The sequence below is a fragment of the Pecten maximus genome, chromosome 9 (genome assembly GCF_902652985.1).
Source record: "Pecten maximus chromosome 9, xPecMax1.1, whole genome shotgun sequence".
Lineage (NCBI taxonomy): Eukaryota > Metazoa > Mollusca > Bivalvia > Pectinida > Pectinidae > Pecten > Pecten maximus.
Genome location: NC_047023.1, coordinates 13067180 through 13089959, shown reverse-complemented (window position 1 = coordinate 13089959; position 22780 = coordinate 13067180). Strand labels below are relative to the sequence as shown.

Here is a 22780-nt window from a genome sequence, read left to right as displayed (position 1 = left end):
TTTTGTCTAACCATGCAAGACATCTAAACAAAAGCCACTGCTACAAGTAACTAGTGAAAATCTATATAACTATATCACTGAGCAGAAATACACCAAATATATATTGAATAGGAACTCACGAATGTTTCCGCCTTCTGAGCCGTAATCTATGAATATAATCAATCAATCATAGTTTTATGTAATATTATATCTATTATTTAAATTTACGTCATTTGATGTTTATGTAAGCCACTTAAACATTTGTTCAGTAATGTGATAGACGTTTTAGATAACTTTAAGGGAGATGCATTCGTGAATATTTGTCCGTTACATTTTATCTATATTTGAAAGAAAGATATATGTAAACATTCATACGTTTTAAACAATTTCATGGCAAAATATGAAAGATATGAACAAGTAAATGAGGAAGAAGAGAAAACTAAGTTTTATTTAATTGTCACGTAACCAAACATCTTGCTGTGATGAAAAGTATCAAAACTGGGACAGGATCCAGTTTTAAATATTAATGTGATAAATGTACCCATTTCACTTAGCTTATCACTTATTAAATCTCGGTATGGCACTATATATCAGGTGATAATTCTACTTGTTAAGTACTTCATATCTATTCTGACAAACAGTGTGATGTAAATCGTCCCAGTTATTTACGCCAAAACCACCTTACACCTGTTCGGAGTATGTGAATGTACTCGTTTACAACAGTGATGCTAGAGTTATTAGGGAAAATGTTATATGCACTTGTCTCCGTGATACTTAAATAAGGCGGCATATTTTAACACTTGGCGATTAAAAGATTATCAAATCATGCTTTGAGTAGGAAAAGATTATTTTTGGATTTATAGGGGGATTACGACAGAAGAAGGGATGTGTAACGTGCTGAGATGGATTTAGATTAAGAGTTTATGTAACCTACGCGGTAAGCGTACGCTATAGTTGTTTTAAGGAAGGGTTGGTTGATGGAAAATATAAAAACATGTGCCCTGTTCATTTCATCGATGTTAGTATAATTAGAAGTGTAATACACTTAATTCATTTATTTATTTAAAACAAATAAACCGTCTGTACGTACAGGTTTAGGGATACTTAAGCGTGAGAAACACAAGTTGCTACCTAATTGCACTCTCGTCAGTTATATCGAATTTATCTGAATCCCACTCAGGATATCTCATCCATGATCATAAGAGTTGAGTCTCTATATCAGGAGAAATGTGATAGAACACTGTAGATAAAATGTTGTAGTTATTGGCATGGTAATATGGAACCTGAATCCGTCACCAATCAACAGGAAGGCATCTACATCCCTCGCGAGGAGAGCCGCGCGCTCTTGCAATTGCATTATAACATTGGATATTAGATCCATGTTAAAAGTAGAAAACTTAGCATCCTGTCAGTGGTTAGTGATATGGAAAACACTAGCGAAGCTTGCATATGTTCTTCCTGTGGATAACTAGCCAAGACAAATACATGATCCATGCTTTGGTATGGGGAGGGAGATACACACTTAGACATTGATACCATCGTGCAGGTTACAGTAATGTCAGAGAAGTTTGAAGTGTTTTTGTATCTTCTCAGATCACTTCCTTGGAAGTTTTGATAGGATAATATGTGTGAAATACAAAATGTCGATGCACATCACAACCCGTCAACGACGTCTAAGCTTAAATTTCCCTTGAAATATTACAGTTAAATCGTATTCAGAGTCTGCTTAATGTTGCAAAAAATTACTATCGCGATATAGATGTAGTGTCTATATACACCACAAGGGTAATCATCTTGTCATTAAGACACAATCACCACATGTGGTGCAAGAACTGCTAATAGTTTCATGCCATTCACGTTTACCACCATGTATATAAATGTGTTCTGTTTCAAACAAGTTTGCATTGGTGTCAATGTCTTATCGGGTACTATAATTGCCAGCCATTTTCTATACAATTTTCCTTGATCTAGTTAAATTATACCATAGCCTGTCTAATGTTTCATTTTTTTTTCATTGCCGTTAATAATACCAAATTGTTCATAAAGTGTCACAAGAACACGTCATCAAACCTATTATTATTACTATTATTGTTTGTGCTCATTGTTATTTCCCTTGGTACATATCTCCCTCTATTTTGTAAACAAACATCGTCAAGACATAAATATGTTGATATATCATTAGAATGTCATTCATTTATTTTTTGTTTGCTTTTCTGGAATCTTATCTCGTAATGGGGCAAATCTAGATGGCACTTCACGTGTTTACAAAACATTGAAACAATGAGAGTAATTTGAAGTTTAAGCCAAAATGTAATTCTAAATCACAATAAGGCATTTGTGCTGCGTTACAATGCCAAGAATGTGCGACAAATACAAGTTAAATGTATCTCTTACGGACAACTTTGTATCGATCAGTCACCCAAATTGTATTCATTGCAATCGAATATCAGGATTTGGCAATAGAGTTAAAGAGGCTCGAATAAAAGGATTTTTTATCTGAAAATAATCGACTAATTCTTTGAAATATTCTTGTACTTTTTGCTTTCATCATTAAGGGATCTTGTACATGCGTCATAGTTTATGTCAATGCAGATTAATGTTTCGTTTTCAATATGTAATATTTCTATAAAAGGTTTTCCTTACTAAGCATAGTAGAAGAGTAGAAGCCCTAATGGAAAGTAATGAAGTTTCATGAAATATCATAATTCTAAATTGATAGTCTGATTATTTTGCATTCATTAGTTCAAAGATATCGTTCTCAACTCTTCTACTTTTCAAAAAGTCGGTAAAGATTTTGCACGAAACGCGTCGATTTACATTTTTGTTTGATCATATGTTATCAGTGCTTCATAATTGTTAGCTATAATTGGGAGTCGCACTCAGAACCAATAATGTCTTAATGATGTAATGCTTCACGTCAAAAAAGTTTCGTTTCCTTTGGTTGGAGACATGTATTACTAATCTCAGCAAAATAAGAATTCATTTTAATTGAATCAAGATTGAAGACGACACGATACCTAGAATAAATCTTATCTGATAATTAGATGATTGATCAATGGCATTTCTGAAATCCCGAGTATTAAGGAACAGATATATGGCCTATATCATGCAAGTAGTGGTTGTCATGTTGGGTACAATGAAGGACTAATGATGTAACTATTCGTCATAGTGTTAGCAAAACCATTTCGATATCGTTACACATGTATTGGCCATGAACGTTTGTTGGTCACGCTAATTCGATTTTAATGAATATATAGAGGTTACACAACGAGTGGTTGTTGGATATGGAATTTATTTCACACGAGTAAGTTATTTTTTAAAAGTTACAAAAGACACGAGCTTTAGCGAGTGTTTTTTGCAACTTTTAAAAAATAACTTACGAGTGTGAAATAAATTCCATATCCAACAATTTCGAGTCGTGTGACCTGTTTCTACCACAATAATATCGGCTTGAATAAAAGGGAAACGTGGCCAAGTATAATTTCGCGTGTGCAAATAAAGTGTACAGGTGACGTGCGGGACCCGGTGATGTGACGTCATTAGATTATTGATGACGTCAATAACAATTGCAGCTTGGGTCAAAGTTCACCGTGTTAGCCAATCGAAATGCGTACAGAGTTTATACCACGTGTGGTATAAACAGATTGTTAATCAACAGCTGTAATGATTAACTGATGGTCTGAGAGTTGAATAACACAGGGTATTGTGGTAGAAAACAAGTTTAATTTCGTTGTTCGCACATCAACTGCTTACGTGTTTAAAATGTGAAAAACACGGTACACATTATAATCGTTTACAAAAACATCAGCAGTTTTCTATTAATATATATGTGTGAGAACGGAGGGGCAAATATCACTTATGTTCAACATGTGATAACTGTCTTTACTCAAAGGAAATATCGGTTTACAAAATATGTTATTCAAATCACTTGACACATTTTCCTATATTGTTATCATAAGGATTATTTTGTATACCGTACAAAGTAATTAAAACGACATGCTTGATATGACGTCTGTAGTGTTAATTGCCTACATTGGTAGAGGTTGATACAGTACAGACACATTTATCATATATTGCTATATAACCAACACAGTACAACTGCGACCGGAAGTTCAAGTCTTTGCCTTTGGATCAGAAACACATGGTGAATATGACACATTGTACAAATAGTAAGATATATAACATAGCAGCACACATGACGAAGATAACCAATTTTATGACTCGTGCCTTAACCCGGCCTCAAACTGAGAGTCTAAGGAACATAATCGCCTAGCCAGAAATACAGCGCATACCAACGCGCCACATCCACGTTCTCATTACAGAACGTTTCATAGGGGGCAGTGATGGTCGCCGCGACACCATGATATGATCATAGTGACAAATCGTCAATTAGATCAATCATATGATTGGTTTGTTTGTTTTTGTTTAACGTCCTATTAACAGCCAGGGTCATTTAAGGACGTGCCAGGTTTTGGAGGTGGAGGAAAGGCGGAGTACCCGGAGAAAAACCACCGGCCTACGGTCAGTACCTGGCAACTGCCCCACGTAAGTTTCGAACTCGCAACCCAGAGGTGGAGGGCTAGTGTTAAAGTGTCAGGACACCTTAACCACTAAATCATATGAACTACGTGCATAATTTGAATTTACTGTCGTGGCGGACTGTGTTAAATATATGTTACATGTGTACATAGGTACAATTCGCATCCATGTATGCATATATTTTAATCTAATTGACGAGTTATCGCGATAACCATGTCAGAGTAACTGGGTGACTATTACTGCGTCATTAAAACGTTCTTTTTAAGGACGTGAATGTGGCGAAGTGCCATAAAGCTGTAGGTATTTCTGACTTGCCGATTAGGTGTTGTAAATCCTCAGTTCGAGGTCCGGTCACGGCACTAGTCATGAAATTGTCTTTCTTCGTCTTTGTGTTACTAAATTTAAATTATAATCTTTTTGAATGGCATTAACTATTTTAATCTGATTAAGATCATAATGAATAGATATAAAAACACTTACCTCTCTTTTTAGGAATAGTGCCAGCTGCAATATAGAAAAGATATAATATCGGTTATATTGACAAAAATGACCAATAAGCATAACATACAGCTACGGGTAATTAACAGTCACAGTTTCTTGAATTTTATTTGATTTTAAATTATAGGTGAAATTAAATTAAAACAGTATTCGTTTCAATCATATATTATAAGCACTGAACTGTGATTGTCAAACAACTCAGAAATACAAAACAATCTCTCAGGTTGAATATGCCTGCAAACATGTATGATAAGCTGCAAGGTGAACATAGAAACACTTTGTATTGTAGTTTAACCATTGCCTTAAAGGTAAGATATTCGTGCAAAGTGCCGAGCAAGTCTAGAATAACTAGGATGAGTTTGACGATCAAGATTCGCCTGGCCCACTGATGATTGGATAACTTTCTTGTTCCTTGTGATATAGACACATGCGTTTAATTTAACCTGTTGTGCAGTATAATATTTATATATATTCCGATACTATTTGGTGCTATTTAACCTTCGCATTCTTAAGTATCGCCCCCTACGTCGATGATGAATACAGGCAAATGTTGTTCTCGTAAAGATGTGTTTATTGACGATAAAGTGTCTATTTTATGCCGGTCGTAAATATGGAAGTCATTTAGCAGGAAACTGACACAGTGGGAAGCAGTAAAGGCATGTAGCCTGTTAATTTAGTTTTATTGCCAGGATTTATAATCTGGTAGTAGATGAGAGCAAGATTTGAGCTCATATAGTTATTATATATCAATTTATATATATGATGATACATACAAAAAAAAAAAAAAAAAAACCTATCTAAAATATTTAAATCCGCCTTCCCCATTTTCGATATTAATAACATTTATACTCATTGAAAACAATTACCATCAATTAAAGCATTTTGGTATCTCATAGTTTACTGTCGGACATTATGCAAAAGAAGTTTCCCGTAAATTTTGTTACTAAATGAATCATTTCATATTCTTTGGAAAGCTTTTTATAAAAGATGCAGGAGAAAACAGTTGCCTGCAATAAAGATAAAAAGGAAGACAAAGTTAAAAAGTTGTTGTCAATTTTAAAGGCACTTGTCTATTTATAAAATGAAGTTGGCGGTTGAATTGTTACTTTTTATAATTGTCTTCCAGACGTAAATTAAGAAAGAAAAATGAAGTTACGAACAAAGTACATGTAAAATGGGTCTCAAACATGCTTCTGAAGTTTAGCATACTCATTTCTTTCACAAGAAATGGGTAATCTTTAACCATCACACATGCACTTTGCACTTACAAAATAATTCAAAAAAGAAAATTTTAATCAACGGCATTGTAGTAAAAAAATCGATTGGAGAGAAGGTTAATAACGATTGTGATAGGAAAACAACAAATACTTGTATTCAAAAAATGTCATAATTAATTTTACATGAAGCCATGTGTATACTCACTTTCAGTTTTATATATTGTCCGTCCTACAAATAATAATATCCATTCAGTACGTCTAACAATTCCAATGTGTTGTTTCGAAAAATTATTTTCATTGTTTTGCTTCAGTGTTTATTTTCTTCTGAAGGTCGTCGAGTCTATTCAGGGATAGTGCCAACATTATCGTAAATTCTAAAATCACGTTTTTCAATAATTGACACGGTTATATTTTAAGATTTTCTTTTAACTTTGTTACAAAGAGTAATCACACGTTCCGTGCATGAGCTAACTCTTTGTTACGAAGTAATAATATTCCAATTGTTGCATTGTGATAGTAGTGTCGTTGTACCTTACAAGGAATTATGTTTCATTGAACCTTGGTGGATTGAACATTTCTAGACATATCTTGTTGATTATGAAGACTTACTTAACAGGCTATACAAACAAAACAATTCTTATAATGTTCTACATAGCAACTATAGCGGGATTGTACAGGTACTAACAATGAAAGGCATTCAGATAGGGTATCAGAAGGATAAAATTCGCAAAATGGCTGTTAGAAAAGGGATCGCGCAAGAAATAAGCGGCTTGTTAATACAACTCAAGTAAGACACCATTATCTCGAACGAATCATATAAAGACATTTTTGTTTGTTTGATTAGTCGATCGATTTGCCGTGGATAAGCATGGTCATTTTGAAGCAAATCCTCCTTGAAGTTGTTAGTAGCTGCTTCAATGAGAAAAATACGTGAGACATCTTGCATACCACCAAAAGCAATGGGGTTAAATCGAAGAGTTCAGAAATAAATGAATATCTTACATTTGGAAATTAATGAAGGGTGAGGGTGATTTTTTTCGTCGAGATAATGGAGTTTACTTTGTTTGCCTACGTAGCGTATTAAAGCATGCAAATCTTAGTCTTAAGTCAGCACGATGTACATATTGTCTATATAAAACATACACGTACTGGTTTGCGATTGGCTGCAATTGATAAATATATTACAGCGACAGATTTATGCACATCCTATTCACGAAATGAACGCCACTAAGGTAGGGATACTGCTATAAAAATAAACAAAATTTTGACAGACAATTGCTTATAAGGAATCGAAAAAAGAATATCTAAATTTAATGGATATTATATATCTTCATAGGATTTGGATAGACATTTAGACCAAAAATTGAAAAGGTAGAAAAAGACAAAATATACTAATATAAGTTTTCATGCAAATACGAATAGGAAGTACTAATATTATAATAGATTATACAAGGCGATAAAAATGAAAGTGAAGTTTACATAATATTGTGTGGTGTTGGGTACGGATACATATATGTATTTATATAGTTATTTGTATGTATATAAGATATATTACAAGGAGGAGATACGATAGGGTTCCATGTCAGCTTTTACCACCTAACGTAAACGTCATGCATTTATCCCCGCGAAACAACAGTCTTTGTCTGGTTGCTACTATGACCATGCGCTATCCTGTTCTGTATCAGTATATCCTGATCATATAAACTATTTTATACATACATAAATATCAACAAAAGAGGGTAAAATTAGACAACAAAACGAAAAAATTGAGATAGAACAGAAAAAAATTAGGTTGGGTTCTTTGATATTTTCATTATCTCACACCATAACATCTAACGAATGAAATATTTCAAAAGATAGATTTAACGAATAACAAAAACGTGATAGATATTGCTTTTTTTTCTTCTATCAAATTTAAGAAACTATTAGGATTCGTGCAAAGAACCGTACTCATTGAACTTAATGATATCTACACATATTTAAAGTGTATAATGTAATACTGCAATTTGTTGTGTATAAGCATTTTCGTTTACGTGTATCGATAGTTTTTTCATAAGCTCATAAGCTTATGTGCTTACATAGTTCATTACGAAGCCTATATAAAGAAAAAATTGTTTGAATGCTTGTTTCAACGTTAAATGGTGCCTATACATTGATTCTTAATTTGTTTTAAAATGAAATCAAGGCTTAGTTATGTCTCAAAAGCGCAATTTTGAATATAGAATTTCAAAAATTTTGAAATAGTATTAGCTCTTTTTGTAGAATGACTACGGTATTAGTAAAATTAATATTGGGTAAAAGAATAACATAACGTGCGCCGAGCCAAGTCCCCCTTCCTACCTCCTCCTCGCGAGCCATGCATTGAAGGCGTACCATTTAATACTTCCACTCGAACCCCCGTCGTGAGCTTCGCTGTTGATCGACATACGTAATTTCCGGTATCACTCATTGAAGCGTACATTATTTCAAGAGTACTTATAAAAGTGTGTGTAATCAAATTAAATTTGTCGCTTATTCGTAAACGTTTCCTTGAATCACTTTGTAATTTTTCACCATCAAAAAACCACTGTATTCCATCCGGTGGATAGTCCTCTCCTGTAGCGTTACAAACTAACAGTAGCGGCATCCCTCGCTCGACATAGCGAGCTCCTGTTATATTTATCGCTATGGAAGACAAAAGAAATAAAAATTAGGTAAGAAAGGCGGGCTTAAAGGGTTCAACGATTGTACAGGTCATGGTTTGTGTTCTAAAGGCCGGGAAAAGTTACTAACAGGACCTTCAAAATTCAAATCAAAATCCACATGTATAAAACTTATATAATGACGCCATGTTTATCACAAAATGTTCAGTAGTACAACATACACAGAAAACAATCATTTTATTTAAGAATTTAAAAATTATAATCCCTCATTTATAATGGTGCACGGCTATCATATCTACTGATATGTTTGTGATTAACATGTTGTAGATTACTACGCTTTGCGCTGCGCGGAAGGATTTACTAAAATCGTGTGGCGCTACATACAATTACAGGGAACTATATTGTGGCCTATATTACAGGTAAGGCTATATATAGACTCAATACACAACGTTCAACATACAGATATGTGTCTTTTATACCACACATAGGAAATAGATTTACACCTTTAATATATAATTAAATGCATTAATATGAGATGTATACAACATTACACTTTCAATCAAACATGTATTGGAGAATAACCCATGTTACAACCACACAACTAGTTGCATTACTTCAATGCAGCCATTAATTACCTGTTTTTTTGTGTATAGAGTCAGCATGCTTTGTGCTATGTTTTTTATGTTAAAAATCAATTCTATATAAAAATGTATGCCTTAAACAATAGATGCAAACAACTGGAAACTACACTGTACATTTGCTATAATGCACTGCAGTTTTCTGATGTATCAAAGATATCATTATTATATGCGCACTTGTTTCATATTGTGTTGATCAATGGCCTGAACATGTAGAATATCATTATTATGTTGGATTAATACATGTTAATCAAAACTACACTCTCTAAAAAGCTTAAGACTGTTACGCTTTATATTTGTCATGATGTATAATACTTTTTTTAGGATTAGGGGACACGATGCCTAAAACTGTTGGCGTAAGGCAGGGCTTTGGGATTGCAAAATTGACCAGCCAAGGAAAGAAAGAACAGAAGAAATTGAAAGAAGAGAAAAATTCATATTGATGGATAGAGGTAAACGGTTGGATGTTCACCCAAACCATAAAATCTGAAGGGTATACTAGATACCTACCTTTCTTATATCTTCTTTCTGAAATACAATTTGATAATGGGAATGATAAACACGTAGGGAAACGAACTCGATATCAGGATATAAGAATACATCTTTAGGAGGTCATTTGATACGTGCACTTTTTCAGGTAAATAACAGAAAATCTACAAATCTAAAGTAAAAGTGTGATGTTCTTTTAAGGTAAGGTTGAGTAATTTAAGCAACGACACAAAACTAAAATTAAAATTTGCAAGAAAATATCATATTGTATGATATCCAACTGAAAAATGTGAATTGAATTATTTTGATGAAAACAAAATAAGAAAGACAAAAATAAAGAAAGAAAATAAAGCTAAAAAAAACCCAATAAACAAACAACAAACAACAATAAAAAAGATAATTGTAAGTGACAACGATTATTGCTGTCCATATACATAATTCGCAAAAACAAACACCTGATCTAGTATATGCTGTGTGAATGTTTCAACATATATTAACAAAGAAATCGTTCTGTTACAAATGAATAGTGATCATTGGCATAACTTATTATATAAACTGGAAAATTACAAATCTGCATGTCCATAGATTTCTAAAATGGTACAAATGGCAATTTAATACTTATGGAGTCATGTCTACCGTTGAAATTATTTGAATATGATAAAAAATCATAATAATAGATATAACAAAAATAATGTATCGTTCACATACCTATTATTCGTAATGAAATATTTTGCCGTAATGTTCTGTGTTTTGAACTGACTTGACACTCATATATGCCGGAGTCTGAAGTTTGAGCATTTCGTATCAATAAATTCCATTCATCTTTATACGGCACATGATTGGCTGAATACCGAAGGTCTGCGGCAAATCGTCTTTCTCCGGCCAATATTGGCGTGATATATGGAAGTTTTCGCCACGTAACCTGTAAAAATAGAACAAAAAACTAGAACGTTAACGTACATACATACATACATACATACATACATACATACATACATACATAACATACATAACATACATACATACATACATACATACATACATACATACATACAAACATACATACATACATGACGGTTTTGGAACGAAAATCTAACTTACATTGAAACAGATATGCACTTTATAGCTAAATGTTATATACAGTATGATTATGCAATGTAAAAAAAACTACAAGCTAATTAAAACCGGCGACCTGTTCCATTTGTATGGTATAGTTCGTTATTATTGTAGGTACAGCTTTTATTGCTGTTTATGTTTTATGTCGGCGGTACCCATAAACAAAATTGATACCAGACATTCTTAGATATTGGATAAGTAAAGTGTTTAATTCTTCGATAATTGAAACTAATAGTTTGTGCAAAAAAGAATTGTGTATTTTTCTTTGTAAGTAGATAGACGACATACCATTGCCATATTTCCTACATAAAGTTTACTAATGTGTTGAATAAATCATTCAACATCAAACAAGTTGTTAATTCCGTTAGATGATGTGTATAATACAACTAAATGAAGTACCCCATATGCAATTCACAAATATTGTTCATTGCAAATTGTTTTCCCGATTATAATGAACATACATGCATTAATTGCATAAATCATCATTATGAGAAGAAACATTGCAGTCTTAAGTACACGCGATGCAGTGAAATATGAACATCTCGCATCGCTAATTAGATGATCAACTTTATTGTTACTAGTTTCATTTAAAACATTATTTTAAAAGGCAATTTTATTTTACTTAATATCAGGGGATATCTTTTTCTTTTTTTTTTAGAATAATATTAACCAAAACGCATATGTTATTTTAATATAATCAATTTAAATGAATTGCTTGCATACTATGTCTCTGAATGAGTTGTTTATATATTTTTAAACAATCCTTACCTACATTAGCTTCGTGTAGAGGACGCATTATATCGTCAATAAGAAGAAAATTTGACAACGAACTTAATGCTTTTTTGGAAAATGTTGAGTATACGCCCACGTGCATAGTCTTGGGAGATCGATAAAGGTAGTTTACTAAAATTAGTAACAGACTTTTCACAAAGACGTATTCGATGGACACTGATCGCTGTCAACTAGGATCTGCAATGTATCTTAACTCAACAACTCTGTAGGCGTTACTGGTGGCAACTGTTGTCAAATGGTTAGTATTTAAGTGTCTCTTGTGTATCATAACCAACCTCAACCATGTGCTTGTGACAACCAGAGTTAATTCATTCCACATTGGTAAAGCTTGGCTTATGTAATCATCAACGTTTCCTAAAAATTGCGTTTATGCTTGTACATTTTCTTGCAGTAGGTGATAATATTCTGGAAGCATATTATCACAAGTACATGTTCCTCTGAATATCAGAAGTGTAACTTTGGTAAAAAGTGTCAGTTCAGCTTGACATTCACAGGGCGTATACGTCTGATGATAATGCCAGTTAATCCCAACTTGCTACACCCAATTTACTATAAATAGAATCAAGAAATAAATACAAAATACTGAACGCGATAACTTAAGAATATCAACCCTCAATCGACATATATCATCGTTTCATACCATAATTGTATCATTAACTGCTATATTTGCTCTCCTAAAATAATCCTCTCGGTCCCTAGGGAGTATGCTAACAAAATGGAAAGGGTATATTGAGTGCAAGGAGACCCAAACGCAAACAAATGAAAACAAGGTCGCTTGATCTAAAAAAAAAAAAAAAATCATAGCAAGTCAGAACTGCGTCGCTAGCGTGGCAGACCAAAACGTCGATTAGCCTAGGTATATATAACATTACATGTTATCTACGAAATCAAGTCCAGCGTAAATTCTGGTAGCAACAGCTGTTTTGGACGACTGGGAGGAGAGTATAAACATTTTTTTTTTGTTTGGAGTATGAAGCACCCCGTCTCCTAAAGCATAAAACAATAGAAGTAGATGGGATGCATACAGTGTCCCCTGGCTCAGTACCAGTCTGTTCATTACAACATGAAAGAGAAATACAATATCAAACTACTATGTGTAGTCGATTGTGTTCGAGATGTACAGAGGTGTGTCTCCTGGGGTGTAGACGTAGACGTCCCAATAGGACGGAGGAGAGAAAGGGTATACATGTACATCACATCGCGGCAAACACTTTCTCTCGAACGTATAGCGGCGGTTATAGGAATATTGAGATTAATGTTTGTCATTAATGCTATTGAGATGTATGCATTTTACGGACTTGACTAGAATCATATAAATTCTAGCATTGTTGACTTTTATTTCAAATATATCAGATACTGTCAAAGATACTTTAGGATGCAAGTGAGACGCTACAAAAAAGTAAACCAGTATTGAAAAACTATCTAGGATCATTAATCACTGAGGGTAAAATTTACAAATTAACAAAAAAATAGAAATCTTACCCGGGTGTCTGAAGAAAACGGCCCTTCTCTATATGTTATATTTCCAGCGTTGTTGACTTTTCTTTTGAAAAATATCATACGCATGTGATGATTTAATTATCCGTAGAAAAAATGACGCTACATTTTAAAGGGCGGTGAGCTCTCGTGTAACGTAAAAAGATTTTAATGATATTCTCTGTCTGTATTAAAAGGTGATGGAGGTTTTCTAGATGTCCTGGGCTATTCACGCCCGGGGTCTTTCCACAGTAGAAAACCTACCCGGGTCGATTTCCAAAAGACAAAAAAATACCTGGGTCACTTTTCCAAACCCCTAATTGTAACTAACCCTCGGCGTATTTGCATCATTTTCGACAGCCACGAGTAAACTTTTCTACTGTTTTCCTTGATATCTCTGGATAGTTATTGTACCTTGGTCATTTTTTACCTTACATCGCCAAGTTTTTACATGTCTTTATCTTTTATTCCGATACTCTTTCTGACGGCAGACTACACATTGTATTCAATAATATTACAAGAGGTTCAATCAACCACTTTTACATTGAAAATATGTCATTTTCAAAAGCATTACCATTTATTTAATAAGAAAATATTTTACAAAGTGGTGATAATTGGTTGAGCGATTACCGTATATATACCGAAAGGAAAAGGCAACGAAAAGACAGCATTGTAGACTAAATCATTGACGTTCATCTTTGATGTTTGACAAAGTTTTGTCGCTTAGAGCAACTATAACCGTAAAAATCACGGTTTGGAAACATTATCTGGTGTAATATTTTAAAAAGATATATCACCTAGAAAAAATTTGCTTTGATTACGAATATTTAAAGATTCTTAAACCATGTTTTGTAAATACCTAAATCAGTGTAAACAAATAACACTAAAATTCGTTAGGTCCTACAAAAAAAGCAGATATCACCGCCCTTAAGTAGATCGCTGCTGTCGTGGACCGACATGATTGAATTCGGCTTCTTTCGTGTAGCATGATTTACAAACATCAACCGAGGAAAACAATGTACTAAAACCCGTAAGCATTCATTCATAGAGCATTTAACACAGTGAAGATTCGCGTATCAATATTAATTATTAATCTTAAAAATGCCACAGCTGAGAGGGGTCTTTTCCGCTGCGAGTCTTATGCGTCAGGTCGCAAATCAATTGGAGTCCATCCATCGACCATTTGCGACTTTCGCTTCCGCGCACCCGCTTTCTCACGGCGAAAACGGTTTGGCCCACAGTAGGACATCATCGGGTTCTAACAAATAAAAACAGTGCGTGATTGACTGCGATCGTGGTGGTCATATCTCGGCCCACAACTTACTGTGCGGGAGTTTTCCGTGAGTATCTAACACCAAACAATAATCGCACCATAGATTGGACCTCGTGCAGCTCTGACCACTCCCCGGTAGAACATTTATGGAACGAGTTGGACAGAAGGATAAGACGTTGTAGGCCGAACTTCCGCCCCCCTCCTTCCTCCCTCCCCCTAATCATCGTTGCGTATGACTCGATGTTGGCACTGGATGAGAAATGAAACCATAAAATACCAATGAGAAGGGTCAATACTCTAATCAATTAAATGCACAAAAGAGTCCGTGAAATAGCAGCTCTTTGAGAGTTACGCGATAGGGATGCGCACAGAAAACTATTCATTTTGAGGGGGATACCCTTGGATCAACCTGAAATATGATAACACCACTAAACGTATAGGGATAAAATTTCCACACTCGACAGAGTGCTTCCATATCGCTCAATTACACTAGTATAACATTATATAACATGTATTTACTTAATGAAGTGAATCAGGCTATTTCTACTTGCATTTCTTTTTTTTTTTCAGAAAAGTTGGAAGATACCCCCTGTAGAAAAGAATCCGTTGAACATATATACCACTGTGAATCCCTCATTATCTCGCGAACACTATGACGATAAAAACTATTTCGGTGTACTTTGGTACTGTATCTTATGATAACGATTTGAATAATAATTCCACTCAACACCACAGTGAAATACCTATCAAAAGTGTACATGAATATTATCAGCCTGAGAAAAAAACCGAAGAAAGCAGAAAGGCCTTGCGTTAAATCTTGTTTTTTGTTTTATTTTTCTTCTTTGATGACGAGATCTAGTAATAGTTTCATTAATGAAGAGTTAACATGTGAACGTATTCATGCCTGATGCACGCGTAGTGAGCTTATTTAACGCAAGCCTGATGCATTTAGTCCGAAACATTTTATATGAAATACTCACCAATCATTTTGTTACCAAATGTAAATTAATGTTGATACAAAACACATCTCAATTACACATTCGTCTAACTATATGTACATGTAATGCATTTAGTGCGATTCTGTCTAGATATTTAAGGACATTAAATAACGAATGGCTCATAATGTTTGATTTATATGAAGTAGTGCTATTCCCATCTTATTTATAGAACAGAACCACTTTTGCATTAGCATGTATTATCATTTTACATCGCCCCCGTGGAGTGATAGGGGTGGTTACGTGGTATGATTTATTCTATTGCATGTACAAAGATGTATTCTAACATTATATTATTATAATTCAATTTTGTAGCTTGATGTGTAGCAGGCATAGTGTATATTATATCTCACATTATCGTGCAGTGATATCCATTTCAATTCCTTTGTTGACACTAGACTTTCATTTCTTCTGACAGTGCATAACTACACTTTTCTTGTTGGTATGCGAATCAAATATCTGATTATCTATTTTGGGCCGTTTGATTTTTGTGGAAATTCTATTCCATACATATTTTAAATGTATTTAAATTCATAATGGAACCCACAACTATATAAAGTTAATTGTATACACAGCAATAAATCTAGAATTGCAAAAGTTTATACTGCCCAACGGTTAGTAAAAGCGAGCACATTGATACAAAAAACGCATGAGACTTTTTACAATTACTAACCAACATTTAGTGATTGGAACGTTCTCAATGAGAAACTATATTTTTCTTTTGCGCCATACACAATGCATCGGAATAGTAGTTTTGTTGATATCGTTGGTACCAAAATTGTTTACTGTCTGAAGATTAATGTTTATGTCTGTTGTTTGTTAATTCACTTTTTAAATAGGAAAGTCGTTACTTTTTGAGGGCATCGCTAGTTCCTGTGTCTCCGAGCGGACCATCGCATTTCAGTTGTGCGTCAAAGACGTAAACATTTATACACACAACAATATTAATGTTCCTATAAAGAAGAATGACAGGACCATGTGTGCAAGAAAAAACTCATCTCCAATATATATCTCATTAATCAAGAAGTAAAAAAATCTACCTGCCACATCATGTTGTTGTATGACAATATCCCACACAGCTTATGCTATATCATTATGATATGATAAAATGCTATATTATGATGATATACATTGTACTGCACTGCTATGCTATAATGATACAGTATTATTATATCATACATGTATAATGATATACTATGGTTATATACTATGATGATATACTGCACTTCTATGCTACAATGGTTCACTATCATTATATCCTATAATGCTATACTATAATTATATACTATAATGATATGATATGATGATATTATATGATGATGTAATATAATGATATGCTGTAATGATATACTATAATGATATGATATGATGATATTATATAATGATATGATATAATGATATACTATAATGATATACTATAATTATATGATATGATGATATTATGTAAGCATATGCGATAATGATGTACTATGATGATATAATATATTGATATGCTATAACGATATACCATTATGATATACTATAATGATATGATATAATGATATACTATAATGATATACTATGATGATATACTATAATAGATACTATAATAAGATAATATAATGCTATTATTTATTGATATACTATAACGCTATACTAGTATGGTATGCTATAACGATATGCTGTAATGATATACTATATAATCCAAATACTTTCACTTAATGCTCGACAAAGTAGAACGACTCGTCAGTTTTTATCAAACTCATGATACATGTAATTTATAAATCAGATGAGACCTATTCACAAATCCCATGTATTTAATTATGCTATTATACTAGTTAGGCATATAACCATGGCTTTCTTTTATGTAACAGGAAATCAAATTGTTTGCCGTTTCTAAACAAATGCATTTTACCAAAATTCAAGACGTATACGTAATTACGAACACCAAATGTCCTGGAACATAATACTTGTTAATGTAACTGTCATTAAAGTATATATAAGGATAGATTGTAAACAACGGGTTTCATACCAGAATTATTAAATTGTACTTTACTGATCTAACACAATGTATATGTTCCCATTAGTCCACAAACCCCTTAGAAGAGAATAGTCGTATGATGTTACAGTAGGTATTCTACTTACAATAGGAATGTATCCTATTGACATGTTGTATCTGTCGTTTACAGGTCAACTCACAGGCACATGTTACGATGTATGAAAGGGTCCTGATGGGTATAAGGGACAGGGCGCTATGGGATATAAGTGCACACTTATACTTAACGTCCTAGCGCCATCTAGAACTTATATTTCCTACACCCTATCCCGTTTACCCAACAAATCCCTTCCGTACATCGTTACGTGCGTCTACGGTCAAACCAATGATAACCGAGCCCTACTGCCCTTGATATATCACACATTTACCTACTGCCCTCATCTGAAGCACGTGCTTGTCCGCGAATTAGGGAAGAAGGCCAATGCTACATAATAGAGCAATCGACATACTTGCAGCTGTTCTATAGCAATGTCATGATAAATATCGAGGTGCTTCTCCTTCATTCCATATCATCAAGAGTAGGGCGAAAACGAGACATAGAAAATCAAAAGGGGGTACATCAGTGTGTCTGATCTGTTACTGCCTTTATTGTTTTGTATTGATGTCCGCATATAAACACAATTATAGATGTCAACCCTCCTTAATAAACGGATGAATGGAAAATGATTGCGTATAAAAGTACTGTGCAAAAAGCCACATATGATATCAACACCTTTCAAAACAAATTGTGTGATACAGTAGAGTCAAACGGAATTGAACTGTATCATACAGATGTTTTTCACTTTTCGGTTCGCTCAGTCATCCTAGGGGCCTAAAGTGTTGGTGATAGGAGGAGACCAAAATTTCGAAATAGGTCATAACATATTTGAAGATTTTGTTAGGAGGAAAATACCAAAATTCAATATACATGTATTATACAATATATTTTGTAATACTGGATTTCAAAATTGACGTAAAGAACACATGTATATTATGAACAGTGGCATCATTCAAATGAATTAAAACGCGAGAAACAAGTTAAACCTCGAAGACACACATCCACGAGGGTGTATCTACAACCTGTAAGCATGAAGGATTGAACAAACCAATGATTTGTTATAATCCCTTCTAATAACATATTGCGTACCCTTGTTTAGATAAAGTGAATCTAAAATTGATGATACTAGATCAGTATGGAAATTTAAGGAGTGTCTTATAGAACGTTTGTTTGGAGGAACATGTTTTTGAAGTTAACTTAGATTAGTGTTAATCTAACAAAGTACAAGCAAAACAACGTTGTTTTGTGATTAAGCAAATCAATATCGGTAGTAGCTGGTTAGATCTCGATACTGTGTTAGAGATTTACATTATTATTGTACGTTAAATTTTGATTAGGGTGTATTCTTTAATCATCACATCAGTTTGTAACAGAGTGCACGTGCATACATGTGATATGCATTCTCTTTAAGACACGGTTCTATTCTAGAGTACAGTATAGTTTATATAAATTTCCATTTTATCTACATCATTCCAATTCTAAACACGAAAGACTGTTACATGTACGTCGGCGTCATTATCGAGAATTATATATTTGGGTTTTTGCTAATTAATGCCAGTTAATGCCCGCAGGTTCCATTGTAATTAACTCATACCTCTTTGTGAGAGCTTGGATTGCTTATTTTTACCTAAGTACAGTTAGCGTAATTAGTTTGTAAACAGTAAAAATGTATGTACATGAGTAAATTTGCATATCTTAAGGAATTGAAATATGATGTAAAATACACAACAAACGCAAATAACGAGGGCATACGTGCAGTAGTTAAGCCCGATATTAGCTATAATGTTACTGTTCATAATTTTGATTATATCTAAATGACTTTCACACAACCGAGCACTCCGACAAAATATTACACAAAAAGAACAATACGAACACTTGTTCGACAGATTATATTACTATTAATCCATATATTTACATATTAAAATAGTGCCATTGAAGGGGTTATATACAGGTTTTAATTATGCTTACCGATTTTGTCCCCAAATTTTCCACTGCACACTTCAATACCGCCATTTCTCCTTGGACGTAGGTTAAATTGGTTTCTACAAACTTGAATCTGGGGACTTTCGCTACCCTTTCGTAACCTGAAAAACACAACGTACAATCATGTTAATAAATATACTCGTGTACTGAATAGTGATACAAAATATACTTATGTAACAGCAGAGGATCATAATATTAAAATCAATTGAAATATACTGATTTATCTGTATTTAATAAATGATCAAGATGTTATCGTAAATAATGCGTATAATGATCTATAAGATAATGGTTGCTAGCATTCTTTGCCTGCAGCTGTATTAATACAGGTATCTGCAGCCAATAATTTAAGTCTACTATCTTCAACTGCCCTAATATACTCGATCAACATAATTTCCTCCGCTTTGTTATGCATTTGTATCCATCAAAGTATTGTACAAAATACCCATTCAAACAACAGATACAATTAAGCAAAAAAATAATCAACCTGCATTATGCAGCTGCTTTGTCCTACTAGGTCTCTTTATTCATACCGAGGTCCTAAAATATTAACACCTTGAAGTGAGGAAACAAAAATAGATCGACAGAGATGTCAAAATCTATTTGGAAAAATCTTCAATAGATCTAATAATAGTGTATATTGGAGTTTTAAAGGAGGTCAAAGACGTATGTGTTTTTGTTCAGTGTCACTTTATAAATAAATTAAACCGTAACATACATGTTAAAGCAAACCTATGGGACAAAATTCCAACAGCAATGTCAACCACCTGCAATATGTTTATTACACATTTATACTGCCTATACTTTCCTGGTTGTATGTTAACGTATATAAAAACGTGTTTTACTACAGGCACATCGCATGTGTATATCGGTCCAATACCTCCATTGAACGAGTTTCAACATTCCACTAAGGTTTCCAGACATGCGAGTTATATTTCAGATCCCTCGATAAAGTGAGTACTGATGCAAAACCTTTTATGGGACATTTGCGCCGAATATGTAGAGCGATGACATATTTTATTATAGAATACTAGAATTGTCTACCACCGCGGATATTAAGATATAAATCATTGTGAAAAACATAGTATGTTTTTATAATACTTTCATGACACAATCAATTTCGTGACACAATCAATTATCAAGCAACGTAAAATTAATCAAGATATTTGCTGTGTGTCGCCATGCCCTTCCCTGGTTCACGAATATGAGTTGCTAACTGAAGGAATCATTAATATTATATTGATGGTGATCGAACCATATCAGACAGCCTATTTATATCATTTATAATTGGGTAGACACGTGCTCCGTTTTATTGTAACAAAAAGGATGTTACACACTCAGGGAACTTTATCGTCAATTCACATTATTTATTTACTGGATTCATTTAACAGTATTTATGTGGAGTGGCGACACATATAGCATGAACAGGGCTGTCTTGGGACCTGCACCTCGAAACGGAATCACCAAAGCTGACGTTATGTGTATTGAAAATGCCGTGATGTCACCAGAATAATTTCTCATTGTTCGTTCCCAAACAGATAATCAAAGGCAATGCTAACATATTTTAAAATTGTCCTGGGATTTTGTGTGTACAGATAAATTTTAACTAATGATGTGCTGCAATGAACTTTTTTATAAAAGAAAACTAGTGAATAATTCCAGGGTCTTAAGGTTATGTACAGTAATAAAGCGTGCATCATCACCGAATGAGAGTACCGGATTCTGCATTGCATGATAATTGTGTGTTTTTTTAACCAAGTGAGATGATACATATACATATATCAAGGCTAGAGTCATGAAGTTGTCTTCCTTCGTCATTTGTGTTACTATGTTCATATATCTAGTTATCAGATTGATTTACCATATGAACTTTGTGTTGTTGATCCGAAAGTGAAGATTTGAATTTCCCTGTTGTAGTTGTACTGTGATGAATGTTTATGATATGTGTACAATTCGCATTCATACATGTACATGTATATATATTACGATCATCCAGGTATTCATATCATCTAATTGACGACTTGTCGCTATGTTCATGTCTAGGTATCGGACCGACCATCACTGCGCCATTGAAATGCTCTGTTTTAAGAAATTTGACATGGCGCAGTGGTATAAGCTGTTTTTGTTATATCTTTCTAGGGGATTGAGTACCGTAGAGTTTGAGACCCGGTTAGTGCACGAGTCATAAAGTTGTCTTCCTTCATCATTTGTGTTACTATGCTATATACATATATATGTATATAATACGTTTTGATGTAAGTAATATAATTTCCACTTAAACATATTTACACTTAGTCTCAATTTACTTCTAATTGTCATTTCTGTCATGAAATGGACCTGACACGAAAGATATACACACGAAAAGTACAGAAGACAACGATAGCTTTATGAATCTGGCAGACAATATAATGATAAAAATGTGTTGAGCTACGTTAACGCTTTCTAGTACAAACCAACAATGTTTACCCTGCCTCAGAAAAAGACAAATGAAAAAGGATTGATAAATGAAAAAGTCTCGTCTGAATCGTATAAACAATGTTTATGTGTAGTGGTGACACAATTGTCATAAATAGTAGTACTTTGGGTCAGCACATGGAACAAAAATCACTTAAAGTAAGCACCAAATGCCATCCATTCCACACGTGTTTGAATATGGTCATATTTGAGACTTCCACACACGATCAGTTATCCTGATATATGGAGGGTTGACACATAATGTGACTGCCGCTGGGAATGGATCACGCATCTATAGCCTCACGTGCTTTACGCGCGACAACAAATACCCATTATGTAATAAATAACAAGTTCATACGTATGCATTCAATATATAAATGGAAGTTTAAGGAAAACAATGCTTCGTTTTAGATTACCATAACAAAGGGATAAAAACATACTCTCAAAACAAATGGACACGCATCTGTCTTAAATAATATATCTGAAGTCATTCATATTGAGGACGAGGGAGCCAGAAAGGCCGAATACTTACAATTAATATTACACCAATGGGAGTTATGGAAGAGTAATGATCTGATAACTTTTTCATTTTGTTTTGAAAGGTTATACAGTGACAATGC

At 33.7% G+C, this 22780-nt stretch overlaps 1 protein-coding gene across 3 annotated transcripts in view; it reads right to left on the bottom strand.

The window, feature by feature from the left end:
• Positions 1-22780, bottom strand: part of LOC117334444 (zwei Ig domain protein zig-8-like) — a 154629-nt gene that overhangs the window by 13165 nt on the left and 118684 nt on the right. Inside the window, exons 2-6 of one of the 3 annotated variants that reach the window (XM_033894074.1) lie at positions 19695-19810; positions 10711-10924; positions 10024-10041; positions 8574-8897; positions 4999-5022 (exon numbers count right to left, since the gene is read on the bottom strand). In XM_033894074.1, the coding sequence (XP_033749965.1) occupies positions 4999-5022; positions 8574-8897; positions 10024-10041; positions 10711-10924; positions 19695-19810 (696 nt within the window). The remainder of the gene's footprint in view (positions 1-4998; positions 5023-8573; positions 8898-10023; positions 10042-10710; positions 10925-19694; positions 19811-22780) is intronic. The other 2 variants (XM_033894075.1, XM_033894076.1) reach the window with 2 other exon arrangements.